General features: G+C 44.0%; 2 protein-coding genes across 4 annotated transcripts; one reads left to right on the forward strand and one right to left on the reverse strand.

Annotated features, from left to right (window-relative positions):
* Nucleotides 1–2,250: 2,250 nt before the first annotated feature.
* LOC135616872 (probable CCR4-associated factor 1 homolog 7) lies at nucleotides 2,251–3,508 on the reverse strand. Its single transcript, XM_065116577.1, has one exon. It carries the CDS (start codon nucleotides 3,216–3,218, stop codon nucleotides 2,391–2,393), a length of 828 nt encoding a protein of 275 aa, XP_064972649.1. The 5' UTR covers nucleotides 3,219–3,508; the 3' UTR covers nucleotides 2,251–2,390.
* A 5,864-nt stretch (nucleotides 3,509–9,372) lies between these two features.
* On the forward strand, nucleotides 9,373–11,830 carry LOC135616876 (protein spotted leaf 11-like). Of its 3 annotated transcripts, none has more exons than XM_065116590.1 (3): nucleotides 9,373–10,229; nucleotides 10,290–11,199; nucleotides 11,508–11,830. In XM_065116590.1, exons 1-2 carry the CDS (start codon nucleotides 9,700–9,702, stop codon nucleotides 11,185–11,187), a joined length of 1,428 nt encoding a protein of 475 aa, XP_064972662.1. In that variant the 5' UTR covers nucleotides 9,373–9,699; the 3' UTR covers nucleotides 11,188–11,199; nucleotides 11,508–11,830. The 3 variants fall into 3 exon arrangements, with proteins under 3 accessions (XP_064972662.1, XP_064972667.1, XP_064972660.1); XM_065116595.1 differs by having other exon boundaries at nucleotides 11,638–11,830; XM_065116588.1 differs by having other exon boundaries at nucleotides 10,290–11,830.
* Nucleotides 11,831–13,800: the final 1,970 nt, after the last annotated feature.

A 13,800-nucleotide genomic window follows, 5' to 3' on the forward strand; every position in this document is an offset into this window, starting at 1 on the left:
TTGTGTACAATTGTAAAGTGAAAGATGGATTGTCATGCCACAAAATCCACAAAAAATAATAGATCAATTGTTATGTTATCATAATGAATAAAGGATAGGCAAAAGTGCATGGGTTTGTGCAACATTTACTGTGATTTTGCTCAGGGAAAATTGTACGTGCAATTCATGAATATGATTCACGAAACTTAATACATAGGAGGCCAACATGCACCTGAAGACCTATTACCATCAGCAAAAGCCATTGAAATACTAGAAAGAACAAGAGACTCCCTTCAATATGCAACAGATATTTATAGAGAAATCATTACAATAGGACTAACTAGAGAGTTGTGTTTCATCCAAATCCAGTATCCTTAGGATATCTATGAATAGTTTTCTCTGGTACAAATTTCAATCTGCAACTTAAATTATATGGTACACAAACATCCAATTTGGTAAACTAGGTGAGTAGCATGACTTCTTCCACGTATAGATAATTGAGGATTTATTTTGAAGCTTCGTTGCAACTATAGGAACTCCCAAGTACATTACTATAATGAAAAGGGCACCCATGAAATATTTCTTGTACCATGCAGGGAAAAAGCAAACCTGTTTTTTGGCAGTGGTGGTTTTGAATTTTTTTTGTTCTCATGCCTGTCAAAATTTTCCAATCATCAAACAAAGCTTTGAACACTTAATTAAAAGAAAAGCAAAGAAAAGAAATTGCACCCAACATGTGTCCGCAGCAAGAAGTAAATGTGAGCACCAAATTCTTCGGATACACCAAATACCTGAGCTTTAATTTACCATTTTAGCCTCATACAAAAAGCTAGCATAAGTAAAAAGTAATTCAGATGTGATAAAGGTTCTATCATCCATTCACTAAATCAATCAAGAAAGTAAGAGCAAAGCTAACTCATCAAAGCGACTAGATAAACACAGAGACATTTCAGAGGCCAACTGCATTAAAAAAACAGCCAGAATGGTGTATCAAGCAATTCAAACAGGGACATGAAAGGCTCCTGTCAACTTAAAATATGGCTGCAGAAGCCCAAAACTATAAAGAAACCATGTCTTGTAAAGAATTCAAAGGAGATACAAGATCCCAAACACTTCAAAAATTGTTGGTCCCATTAGCAAAAGATGGCTGAAGCAAGAAAAAAGGAAAACAAAATCCCAAGCAAAATAAATTGCTAAAATATACATTGACATACAAAGTCCACATAAGTAGCTTGGTCAAAGTATGCAGGATGACCATGCAGCGATAAATTCACCATCGGCAGCAAACTTATTCAGTTGAAGTTGTTACCGCTAAAACTCTTTAATCATAAGTTCCTCCTTGAGTCAAGGACAAACAGGGCCACCCAACCCAGCTCCTCTCCTCTCAAAAGAATAAGAACTCGCTACCTCAAGTTCAGACTTGTTACCTCAAATTTTCTGCTTCATGCACATCTCATATTTGTCGGTTCCAAACATCTTCCTTGAACCAGACTGAGTAGAAACATATATAGCGTCCAACTCTTTACTGAAACTGACATGAAAAAAACATGATCCACCACATGGATCTACGTAAAATTAACAATATAAGAATAACATTACCATCACTGTTTCTCCTTGCTGCCAATCCTCATACCAAAGTAACCAAACCTGATTAGTGCTTGCTTGCAAAAAGAGACATTTTAGAAAGAGATGACACTTTCATGAAATCTAAATAACAGATCCTATTTGTTGACCGTAATCACATCCTACCACAGAGAAATCTTCATATTTCTCATGGGGAAAGGGTATGAGACCAAGGGAGAGCTCCCACACTCAGTAACATCAAATTATCCTCCTTGCAACACAAGAAGGGGGTATCAAAAGGCAAATGGAAAGACAGTTATTACTCCTAGAGATGTGTTCATAATAGATATAAGAGGGACTTGTCATTAGAGGTTAAAAATATTTACGAGCTTTAGCAAGCAGCTAAGTGCAAAGGAAGAACGATCATGTACCTCAAATCCCTTATATGCCATTAATTGAATATGTACATTGAACAAGAAATACAAGCATACCTTGGAGCATTTCCAACTTCCAAGGAAGATAAACATCAAAGTTAGGACTCTGTATTACTGGTTTGCCGAAGAGGAATATATATGGGTACCAATTAGGCCATGCAAGTGCAGCATTTTAGGGCACTCGAATTCATAGCAAACCATAAGAAAAGGCATTAGCATCAACTGTGTTCTTCAAAAGAATTAAGAAACCTACATGAAACTACATAGAGAGATGTGTGATAAACTATGAGAATTAGTCACTGAGATCAAACATATAAAGGAATTCAAGAAGATTAAAACATCGGGGCAAGTACACCACACGACGTAACTTCTATTATAATTCACATTTTTTTTATTTTTATTACTTTTTTTGACTCAATGGGCAGTCTGCCCATTCTCAACTCCGAGCCCATACAACACGCCAGCATATTTCTCAGTAGAACCATTAAAGAAAGACTCCTTCAACTTCCTGAAAGCGCAGGAGGTGAGCAAGCTGTCTGAACCGGCCTGGTGGCAGATCCCCACCCTCTCGACATCGAGCAGCTCGGCGAGCTTGTTGAGCCCCCCATGGAGGCTGTTGCAGAATTTCATGATGTGCTTGATGTCGTACACGGTAGGGAAGTAGATGTTGATGAGATTGAAGAAGCCGGCCTGGGTGTCCGGGAGGTTCTGGCAAGTGAGAAGCTTAAGAAGGTACCCGAAATCGTAGCCGCTGTGGAAGGTAACCCAGTGCACCGAGTCATTGAGCACGATGCCCGACGACATAAGGAGCTCGCCAAAGCGCTGGGAATCAATCCCCTTCTCATTGTTCTTCTGGAAATCGATGCCGCTCTGGCGGAGAAGGTCGATGGAGTCGGACGCGAAGACGTCCTGCTGGATGTCGAACTCGCGGAAATTGAACTGCCATACGCAGCCACGGTCGGTGCCGCAGGTGGGGAGGTTGCCGAGCTGGTCGGAGAAGGTGAGACCGAGCTGGATGAGTTTGAGCGTGTCGACATTGGCCTTGAGGGTGGCGTAGTTGAACTCGGAGCTGGTCCGGAAGTTGCCGAGGGGACGGCACACGATGCCGGGGAACTCGGTGTCCATGGCCACGTAAGGGAAGTCGTCCACGATCTCGCGGATCAGGGCGAACTCGGCCGCGAGGTTGTCGCTCCACACCTCGCGTATCTGGACCGTCTCGTTCTTGGGCAGGATCGACGACATCGCACCAACATCAAGCGAAACCAAGAACCGTAGAAGATCGATCTATGTACGTAAGGTCTCGAGAACGAAAGAGGACAGATCTGTGGTGATGTGGTTGGGAAACTTAAAGGGTTTGAGGGATCAAAGTAGCGGAAGAAGAAGGGATTGGGAGAAGGGATGGATTTCTTTTCTTCGTTATTGAGATCGAGGGAGGGAGGGAGGGAGGGAAGGGGGAATGCGGTGATGGCGTTCAAGGACGCGGCATGAGCCGGTCCGCGAAGACTTCAACCATGGAAGAGGAGGAGGAGACGTAGATGGGGAAGAGGAGGAAGACGATGAGGCCGAAATAAGGCAGCGCCACTAGTTGCTGGTACGCTGCTGGCACCGGTTAGGGCTCGGGAATGGACGCGGCGTGGCGGTCTCTGGTTGGTCCATGGAAAAGCGAATACTTATTTTTTACTCGTTGGGTCCTCCAATGGGCCGCAGACACGTATTAGGCCGAGACAATCTGTGGGCCATGCAGTGGGCCCGTAATATAGTACTCATTTTTATCCCAATTTTCTCTTTTATCATTTACTGATAAAAATAACATAAAGCATTAATAAACTATCATAAATGAGAATAAACTGAAAATTATTATACGAATTTAAATTTTAAGATATTCAAATCTCGTTCCACTTAAAATTTTATGTAAAAATATTATGTGAGCTTTGAGCTCTAATAATACTCTAGTTTTATAATTTAGTAAGCTCTTAAGTATAAATTAATATTCAAATATTCAATGAGTCCTAAAATACTAACTATGTGCAAAAAAAATAATATCAATATATTTTTGTTAGATTAGTATGAATTAATTTAATAACATATTAATATGGATAAATATGTGATATAAGTTAATTTTGAATGTCCGACATAAAAGGAATTTTATATCTTACAAAAATAGTATTGCACGAAGGTGTACTCGATAAAGTATTTTTAATGTTTAAGTTAATATGAACTTGAAAGATATAATTATTATATGTAGTCAAAAAATCTTTATCGTAAATGTCAAAATAATAATTTATCAAATAAGATTTTTTATCGATATTACGTGCCCAATATAAAATCAAATCAATATTTGATATGAAATTTAATGTGAATTGTTCCGATGAAGATTCAAAGCAGAAAAATATAAGCTTCCTTCTCATCCACTATCATAAAAAGACAATCATAAGCTTCCTTCTAATTGACAAGGTTGATATAACACATTTTGACACTACCTACGTGACAAACAAAAGACCTTTGGGCTAACGTAGAGTGTTATTATTCAGCCATGCGACCTCCATATTATTCAAGGCCATTCTGCAAACTTTGGACAACGTCAACTTGAGCAGCGCCAGACACCCTGGAGTCGTTATGTATAACTCGGGACGACGTCACATGACACCAACTCGAGCGGCTCCGAACACCCTAGAGTTGTTCTGTAAAACTCGGGACAACACCACACGGTACCGACTTGAGTGGCGCCTCATGACCCCGACCCGTATGGGTTGGTCGGCACTCGTCTGAAGAGTACAAGCCATCCTCCCGAGGAGTTGGTAGCCATTAAAGAATCGCATATGATCGATCGCCCCGTCATAGGTATAAAAGTCAATCCTCTGACCAATGAGAGGGGGCTTCTTCAAACACTCAACTCTCTATTATTTTACTCTACTCTAACTTAAGCTATGGAGGGCGACTTGAGTGCAGGAGCCCCATGACAAAGCAACAAGCGACGAAGCCCACAGCTCAACATGACCTGACGCCCACTTCTTGCACTCGAGCTTTCACGTGGATAACCTTGCGCATCCAGGATTGAACCAAGCTGTGCTGACATCTTAGCCATGGCGTAAAGGTTCATTAACAAAGGCAATCACAAGCTTTATTCTAGGAAGACAATCACAAACTTCCTTCTCAACCTTTAAGGTATAAAAAGATATCTTAAACCCAATATAAGTGACTCCTTTTGAACTATTCGAATCTACATCTAGAGATATCAATTTACTAATTTTAATGTTAGAGAAACTCCTTCCAACCTCGATCTTCGTAAAAGTGACACATCGGGAATACGATGTTTCCACCTCAAAAGACACCTCGGATAATCCTGTGCATATTGGTTTGGACCACGTCGGGCTGAATAAGACATCAACAATATTTTTTCCTAATATTTTAGCACCAGAATGAGGACCTAATGTTATAGAAATGCCCTAGCGATGAGGCCTTGACTCTAACCCGTATGACTTTTACACAATGGGGTAACTGTCATCCTTCTCACATGTAGATGCATCCACTTCGATGCAAACGTAGATAAGGTACTAGTGTCTACTCAATGACTCTGGCCTCTCACCACTATGAATGAACTTGAGCCATATGCTCGTCCCCTCTAAGTTGTTCCTAAATCTTACCCATCAAGTGCAAACACTCACAGACATGTTGCAAGCTATCATCCCGCTCCAGCCTCAACTAGCCCAACAATTGACACCACCACCTCAGTCATGATTAACACTTCAATCACCATTAGCACCGGCACTTGTCGGAATCCCCTCGATCGACGTGATGTCAACATCTTAGGATTGCCCAAGGTGTAAGAAATTGCCAACCGAAGGAGCGAACCACTCTCCAACGATATAGTTCAATGCATCGTCGCACTACTGCTCTAAGCTACCCCAATCCGAGTCCCAATTAGTGGATTCGATAGATGACTCCCTGAGGCTCCAATTATGGCAAATAGACCAACGCTTAAATGAGATGTGATGAGAGTTTCAATAATCCAGGAGGAAGAATCTAGGGGGAGAATATAGTCAACCTCATCTCAAATTGATCATCTTTCACCCAGAATATTTAAGAGAAGCTAATCCCGACCAACTTTTGCCTCACATCGTTGGAAGCCTTTGATGACAATACTGACCTAGTTGAACACATTATCGCCATCTACACCCAAATAACTCTCTAGGGCACCTTAAATTCTTTGATATGCTACGCATGCCCAACAACGCTAAAGACACTCTCATTTGGCTCCTTCACTCAACTCGCAAATAAGTTCAAACTCTACTTTCTTGAGAATGTATGCCCGTAGCCATCGATGATAAAGTTGCTCGAACTCAAGCAAGAAGATGAAGAGACATTTTCCAACTTCGTTTCTCAATTTGTTGATGAGATCCGAGGCATGCAAAAGCTCATTCATTGCTTATAATACAGACCTTTATGATATATCTCAAACTCTCATGCTTTTATTGGTTGTTGGTGGAGAGGCCACTGGTGATGGTGCTCGAGATACTCTAAAGGGCTAACCAATATATTGTCATAGAGGTAATATTCTTGAGTAAGTGCGAGAAAACACACAAAAAGTTAAGACAAGAGTGAGTACCATCAATCTCAACCCAGAGGTCACCATAATGAAAAAATAAATGATTAACTCAGCAAAGAACATGAGGCGAAGAAGAAATGATTAACTTGAGCTACCTCAACTTGAGTTACTTTGCCCGAGATCTAAGTCAACTCCTTTGAATATGACTAGAACTAATATCTTTTTACAAATAAAGAAAACGAGCTTTTGAAATACCCTCAATCGATAAAGACACCGCTGAAGGGGAGGAACAAATCTAAGTATTGCCACATCCATCACGATTATGACAATGGCACTAAGTATTCATCGAGGACACCTCAGGAGGTTCATTTGGAGTCATCGGGAACCTTCGCTTTAACCTCGGGGGTCGATGGAGAGGCGAAGAGGCACATCAACGTCATCATCAGTGGACCTATCTCGGGATGAGATAACTCCTTGGGTCGTAAAGTCCTTTTACAGATAAAGAAAATAGGCTTTTGAAAGACTTAATCGATGAAGACACCGTTGAAGGGGGGAAACAAATCCAAGTACTACCACCTCCATCGCGATTATAGCCATAACACGGAGGATTATCATGATTTAAAGGAGCAAATCAAAGAACTCATTAATCGAGGATGTCTTGGGAGTTTCGTTTGGAGTCTTCAAGAACCTTCACTTTGACCTCGAGAGCCAATAGAGAGGCAAAGAGGCATATCAACATCATTGTCAGTGGACCTATCTTGGGATGAGATAGCTCCTCGGGTCGAAAACACGAAGGAGGGAGGACCTGACATCTACCACGACGAGAGGATCAGAAATCTACCACGATGGAGGGAGGACCCAAAATCTATCACGATCAAGGGAGGACTTGAAGCCCGTCGTAATGGGAGGACCCAAAATTCACTACGATAAAGGAAGGACCTGAAATTCGTCACAATAGAGAGAGAACTCAAAATCCGTCATGGCAAAGGGAGGACCCAAAATCTGCCATGGCCGAGAAAGGATATGAAATCCATCATAGCAGAGGGAGGACTTAAAGCCCTTTGTGATTGGAGGACTTGAAGCCTATCATAACAGAAGGACCTAAAATCTACCATGACGAAGAGAGGACCCAAAATTTATCACAACGAAGAGAGAACTCAAAATTTATCATGGAAAAGAGAGGATCTGAAATCCTCCATACTGGAGGGAGAACTCAAAATCTACCATGTCGAAGAGATGATCTGAAATCCACCATGACGAAGGGATGACTTGAAATCTACCATGGCGAAGGGAGGACATGAAGTCCTTTATGGCGAGAAGACCCAAAATCCACTACGACGAAAGGAGAACCCAAAATCTATCATGGCAGAGAAAGAACTTGAAATCTGTCATGACGAAGAGAAGACCCAAAATCCACCACGATGAAGAGAGGACCCAAAAGCCACCATGATGAAGGAAGAACTCGAAATCCATCATGGCGATGGGAGCACTTGAAGTCCTTTATGACGAGAGGATCAGAAATCTACTACGACAAAAGGAGGACAAAAAAATCCATCATGGTAGAGAGATGACCCTAAATCCATCACGACGGAGGGAGGACCCAAAATCCACCATGACGAATAGAGGTCCTAAAATTTGCCATAATGGAGGGAGAACTCAACTTCCGCAATAGTGAAGGGAGGACCCGAAATCTATCATGGCAAAGAGATGATCTGAAGCCTTTATGATAGAAGGACCCAAAATTCATCAACGGAGGGAAAACGTACTTGAGACGCATGGGTTAGGAAAACGTGACCCGCATGAAAAAATCTATCACGATGGATACATAAGACCAATATGCTCGAGACGTATGAGTCGAAAAAACTCGACCCATATGAAGAAATCTGTCACAACGGAGGCATAAGGCCAACATGCTCGAGACGTATGAGTTAGGAAAACTTGACTCGCGTGAGAAGAAATTTGTCATGACAATAAGACAAGGCCAACATGCCCGAGTTGCATGAGTCGAGAAACTCAACCCATGTGAAGAAATCCATTAAAAAGGAGGAACAAGGCCAACGTACTTGGAATGCATGAGTTAGAAAAACCAGACCCATATGAGAAAAAAATATATTATAACAGAGACACAAGGCCAACATGCTTGAGATGCATGAGTTAGGAAAACCTTACCCATGTAAAAAGACATCTACCACAGTAGCGACACAAGACCAACGTGCTCGAGACGTATGAGTTAGGAAAACATAACCCATGTAAAGAAATTCGCTACGACGGAGGCATAGGGCGAAGTATGATCGAGGCATATGAGTCGAAAAAACATAACTTATACCAAGCAAAATTCGTTATGGTAGAAACGCATGAATCGAAAAAAACCTAACCCATGTAAACACTTGAATCGAAAATATTTTACCCATAAAACAAAATTTCGAATGCTCCCGAAATGGTCGGGAAACCCCTCTCAACCTCAGTTTTTTTGTGCATGTGACACATTGGGAGTAAAATATTTTTACCTTGAAAATACCTTGAATAATTCTATGTATACAAATTCAAACTATATCGGATTGACCAAGACGTTATTGACATTGTTTTCTAATATACATCATCATCGTATTAAGCTCATATGGTTAGATTGAAACATTGATAAAGTGAAAAATAGCATATTACCTACGTGAAAATAAAAATGACATGTCAACAATCGTTACTTATCACATCTCCCTACAAAGTTATAGGAACATATGATTTTACTTAGCTAATTAAAACTTTATTTAAAACCTTGATTAGTAGAAGCATATGTATATATCCGATTGTAAAAGACATAAATCGTCGTATATCATAAAAGGAAAATAAGAAATGATCCATTCAAACCATATGATATACCGATCCTTTGACGATAAGTGAACACATGCCTCTGCGATTGCCATCTGAAACAACACCAATTCGAACCCAGGTTAAACCACGGTTCAAAATGTTGACCCGATAACACCATTCGAGTAACCAGTTGACTCGATCGAATCACCTGTGTCTTTTACCAAGGAATTTAACATAGCTGTCGTTACCGATTGAGAGCAGGCAGCCTCGGAGTCCGAATCCATGGCTTCTTCTTCACGCTTCCTCTTTGCCCTCCCACTATTTTCCTCCGACCCTTCTCCCTGAACGTGACACTTCCAAGTCCCCACCGCGATGGCCAAATGCGCGCGCCTCGATGCCGCCAGCTTCCGCCTCTGGCTGGCCTTCTTCCCCTCCCTCCTCCGCCGAAGGCTCCTCCAGGCCGTGGCTTGCGGGGCCTACCTTCACCGTGGTCGCCGCGGGTCCTGCGGTGGAGCCGGCTTCAACGCGGCGAAGCAGCAACCCCGCCGCACCAGGCCCGGCGGTTCGGAGCGGCTCGTGGAGCTGCTGCGGGCGGAGTCCTCCGACGACTCCGGCTCCGACGAGGCGTCGGACGATGAGACGCGGCGCAAGGTCGAGTCTTTCGAGGAGCTCCAGCGCGTCGTGGGCTGGCTGCAGCTCGACGGCCACAGTACCGGCGAGGATCGGAGGGAGGAGGCGGCAGCGGAGGTGCGGAGGCTCGCGAAGGACGACCCCGGGGCGAGGGAGACGCTCGCGATGCTCGGGGTGATTCCGCCTTTGGTCGGCATGCTCGACTCAGATGATCCCGACCTCCATATCGCCGCACTCTACGCGCTTCTCAATCTGGGGATCGGCAACGAGTTGTAAGCCCCCTCTCATTCTCTGATCTGAGGTCGAAATCTTACCTGCGGTCGCGATTGCAGGAACAAGGCGGCCGTCGTGAAGGCCGGCGCGGTCCACAAGATGCTAAATCTGATCGAGTCCGATAGCTCCGCATTGGTGTCGGAAGCGATCGTCGCCAACTTCCTCGGCCTCAGCGCGTTGGATTCTAACAAGCCCATCATCGGCGCTTCCGGCGCGATTCGTATCTTGCTATCCGCCTTCCGAAGCCCCGACACCAGCCCGACAGCCAGGCAGGACGCTGTCCGCGCCCTCTTCAACCTCTCCATTGCCTCCGTCAACCTCCCCCTCCTCGTCGACGCCGGCCTAGTCCCCGCGCTCCTGGAGGTGGTCGGCGACATGGCGGTGAGCGAGCGAGTCCTCGCTCTGCTCTCCAACCTCGTGGCCGCTGGCGAGGGGCGGCGCGCTTTGAGCCGCTCCGCCGACGCGTTTGCCATCCTCGTCGACGTCCTCGGTTGGAGCGACGCCATCGCGTGCCAGGAGAAGGCGGCATATATTCTGATGGTGATGGCCCACAAGTGCCACGCCGACCGAGCGGCCATGCTCGAGGCCGGGGTCGTCTCCGCCCTCCTCGAGCTCACGCTGCTGGGCACGCCGCTTGCGCAGAAGCGAGCCTCGCGGCTTTTGGAGATCCTAACCATGGATAAAGGAAAGAGAGTATCGGAGAATGGAGGACGTTCCGGCGTGCCGGCGGTGTCAGCGCCGCTGTGCGGAGGTGCATCTGAGGCGTCAAGGGCGGAGGCGGAGGCGAAGGAGGGGATGAGCGAGGAAAGGAGGGCGGTGGTGGAATTGGTACAGCAGAGTCTGCAGACCAACATGCTAAGGATCGTCCGGAGAGCGAACTTGCCGCAGGATTTCGCGCCGTCGGAACGTCTCCAAGCGCTCACCGCCCCCTCCACCACCAAAAGCTTGCCATTCTAAAGAGAAGAAAAGGTAATGTAATTATGAATCGAAGGTTTTGCTTCTCCTCAATTTTGCCTCTCTTCCGTCGTTCTCTTGCTAAAAGAACCGTCTTTGCTATCGCTGTCTATCAATGTTGTGAGTCGTGACCCGTCTCTATCCTCAAAAATGGTTCCTTTATTTTCATGTGCGCTTCTCATTCTTCTCTTCCTACTGTGGTTTCTTATTATGTTCTTATTCTTCGCATTGTAGTCTTATATAAGAAAGATCAATCATTTTCATTTTCCTCTCTCCGCTCCGCTCCCAGTATTCTTCTTATGATCTCTGCTTTCGGTTCTCAGTCCTCACCCAAGATTGCGTCTTTGGAGGCAAAAGTTTCTGCTACTATTTGTTTCTCTGCTATCTTCTTCTTGATCTCTGGCACAAGTTGAGAAAAGAAGAAGAATCATAGTCATCTTATTTCCAATACAGAATTGGAGTAGGCAATGTGTTGTTGCAGGAGGAAGAGAGATCAAAGTAAGCTTCACGCAGAGCAGAGCAAGACTCCACCTTTCTGTCTCTTCCATGGGTTACATTTTTGTAAAGATTTAGTTAGTCTTTCCTTTGATTTCTTTTGCTAGTTTGTATCTCAAGTCAGGGAATAAATATTATGTGAATTGTAGTATGCCTGTGGTCGTCACTCGTCTCAGTGTACGTCGCGGTGAGTACCGAGTACTGAAAGGAGTTTGGATCTTCTGCTTCCAATTATTGTACGGCTTCAATTATCATCGAAGGTTCACGTTCAATCAGTGGCATCCATGAATGAGAAGTTGGATTCATGTATATGGATTCTTTCTACGAGTGTGTCGGTTCTAATTTCATCAAATTCAAGTATAAGCAGTCGCGAAGAACAGGACCATTTGGTAGTAAATGCTGTTCATGATGATCGATCTTGAAGCAGTTGCTTTGTCTGCAAAAGGTTCTCTCTCTGCAGGACTGGTTGGTCAAAAATTTTGCCCTGCTTTTGCCTCTGCTACCAACAAGAAAGAGTTTGCCACCCACAAGGCATCCTTCTACCTTCATCCATGCTTTGTCCTTGAAATGGAATCAAAAGGACCAAATGGAAGCAAGAGATATGTCCTCTCCTTTCCACCAAAGGTGGCTCGAGCAAGCCGTTCATGCAGAGAAGAAGGAAATGGCCGTAGCTGTAAGCCAGCAAAAGCTTCCCAAGCACTTTGGCATCATCATCATCGAAGAGAGAGAGAGAGAGGAGCCATGGTGCTGCGTTCATGTAGCAGAAGCTACCAAGCCAGCTCACGAGATTCTTTAACCGGGCTGCTTTCTCTTTGTAGGATAGCTCAAAAGCACCCTCGGTTGTCGGTTCTCACCAGTGAAAAGCTTATGTTACTACTTGCAAGCGGAGATGAAACGACGATACGTATGCTGTTCGGGGGAAGAAACTGGAATCAGCAACAGTGTTCGTGTGGATTCTTGGACTAACGCTCGCTGCAGTGCCTCACCTGACATCAGATGGATTAGCTCGTCGCAGAAGTAGCACATCCATGAAGAAAGGAACAAACGGCAACACAACACTTCGTGCACGAAAGCTTTTGTACGCTGTCATTAATGCCGTCTCAGCTCTCCGCCAACGGTGAAGAAGACAGACATTGATTGTGATGTAACAGTTGATTTATCTTAATCTAAACCTCATTGCACTGTGACAGATGACGTTTTGGGTAAAAAATGAGATAAATTGTGCTTCTTACCCTAGGCAGTGTCCTGTTGCCACAAATGAGGGCCCCACTAGACCATCCAATTACCAGCAGGGTAGAAACCTGGAATACGGACGGGTAGATCCAAAAAAACACGGGGGGCGACTTAGGATACCATTATAGGTTGACGCTTGACACATCATAGAATTTTCGGTACTTTGGAAGTCCTCCGCCGGGCATCTAACGTGCCACGTCAGCTCAGAACCCGACCCCACCGCTTGGGCCTTGCCTGAACGTTTTCGGTAACTGAAGTCGTGCCAACGTCTTTTCGTTGTGCGCCACGTCATTATACGATCGTTTCTCCTCTCGATTCGCTAATAGCAGGAGAAATCGGACTAATTATATATTAGTCTCAACTCTTCTTTAATATATTGATTTTTAAATTTAAAAAATTATATTAAAATATTTATAATTATGTAAACGAAACATCTAACTTTATTTATCCTAACGTCGTCAATTTTACCGACAAATGTATGAAAACAATAATTTTAATATTTTTATTATATTTTTTATTATGATATATGATGATACCATTGGAGGCTAACGGTAGTTGTTGTGAATAAAAAAGAGAGCAATAACTAAAATTGAGATAAAGGAAGAGGAAGAAGAGAATGACGCAAATGCCGATGTGCATCTGCATCGGTGACTTGAGCTTTGCGCTCGATAACTCGAGGGATCTACAACACAAAAGCAACAATTAACCTCACAAGCACTCCGAAGCACACCTCCAATCGCTGGAGTATTGCTCGACTACCCCTTTTTGCTATCGCATCCTGCTCTCGGAGCTTGATGGTGAACTATAATGTGACTACGAGAGCCACCCATAGTGGTAGGGTCACGATTGTTTCCTAGTGTAGGCCAACTACATTGATTATCACTTTCA

This window comes from Musa acuminata, chromosome BXJ1-3, assembly GCF_036884655.1.
Source record: "Musa acuminata AAA Group cultivar baxijiao chromosome BXJ1-3, Cavendish_Baxijiao_AAA, whole genome shotgun sequence".
Lineage (NCBI taxonomy): Eukaryota > Viridiplantae > Streptophyta > Magnoliopsida > Zingiberales > Musaceae > Musa > Musa acuminata.

Coding starts and splice junctions, on each gene's coding strand:
- LOC135616872 (XM_065116577.1), bottom strand. CDS start 3,218: ATGTCGTCGATCCTGCCCAAGAACGAGACGGTCCAGATACGCGAGGTG.
- LOC135616876 (XM_065116588.1), top strand. CDS start 9,700: ATGGCCAAATGCGCGCGCCTCGATGCCGCCAGCTTCCGCCTCTGGCTG. Junction 10,230..10,289: donor CTGGGGATCGGCAACGAGTT/GTAAGCCCCCTC, acceptor TCGCGATTGCAG/GAACAAGGCGGCCGTCGTGA.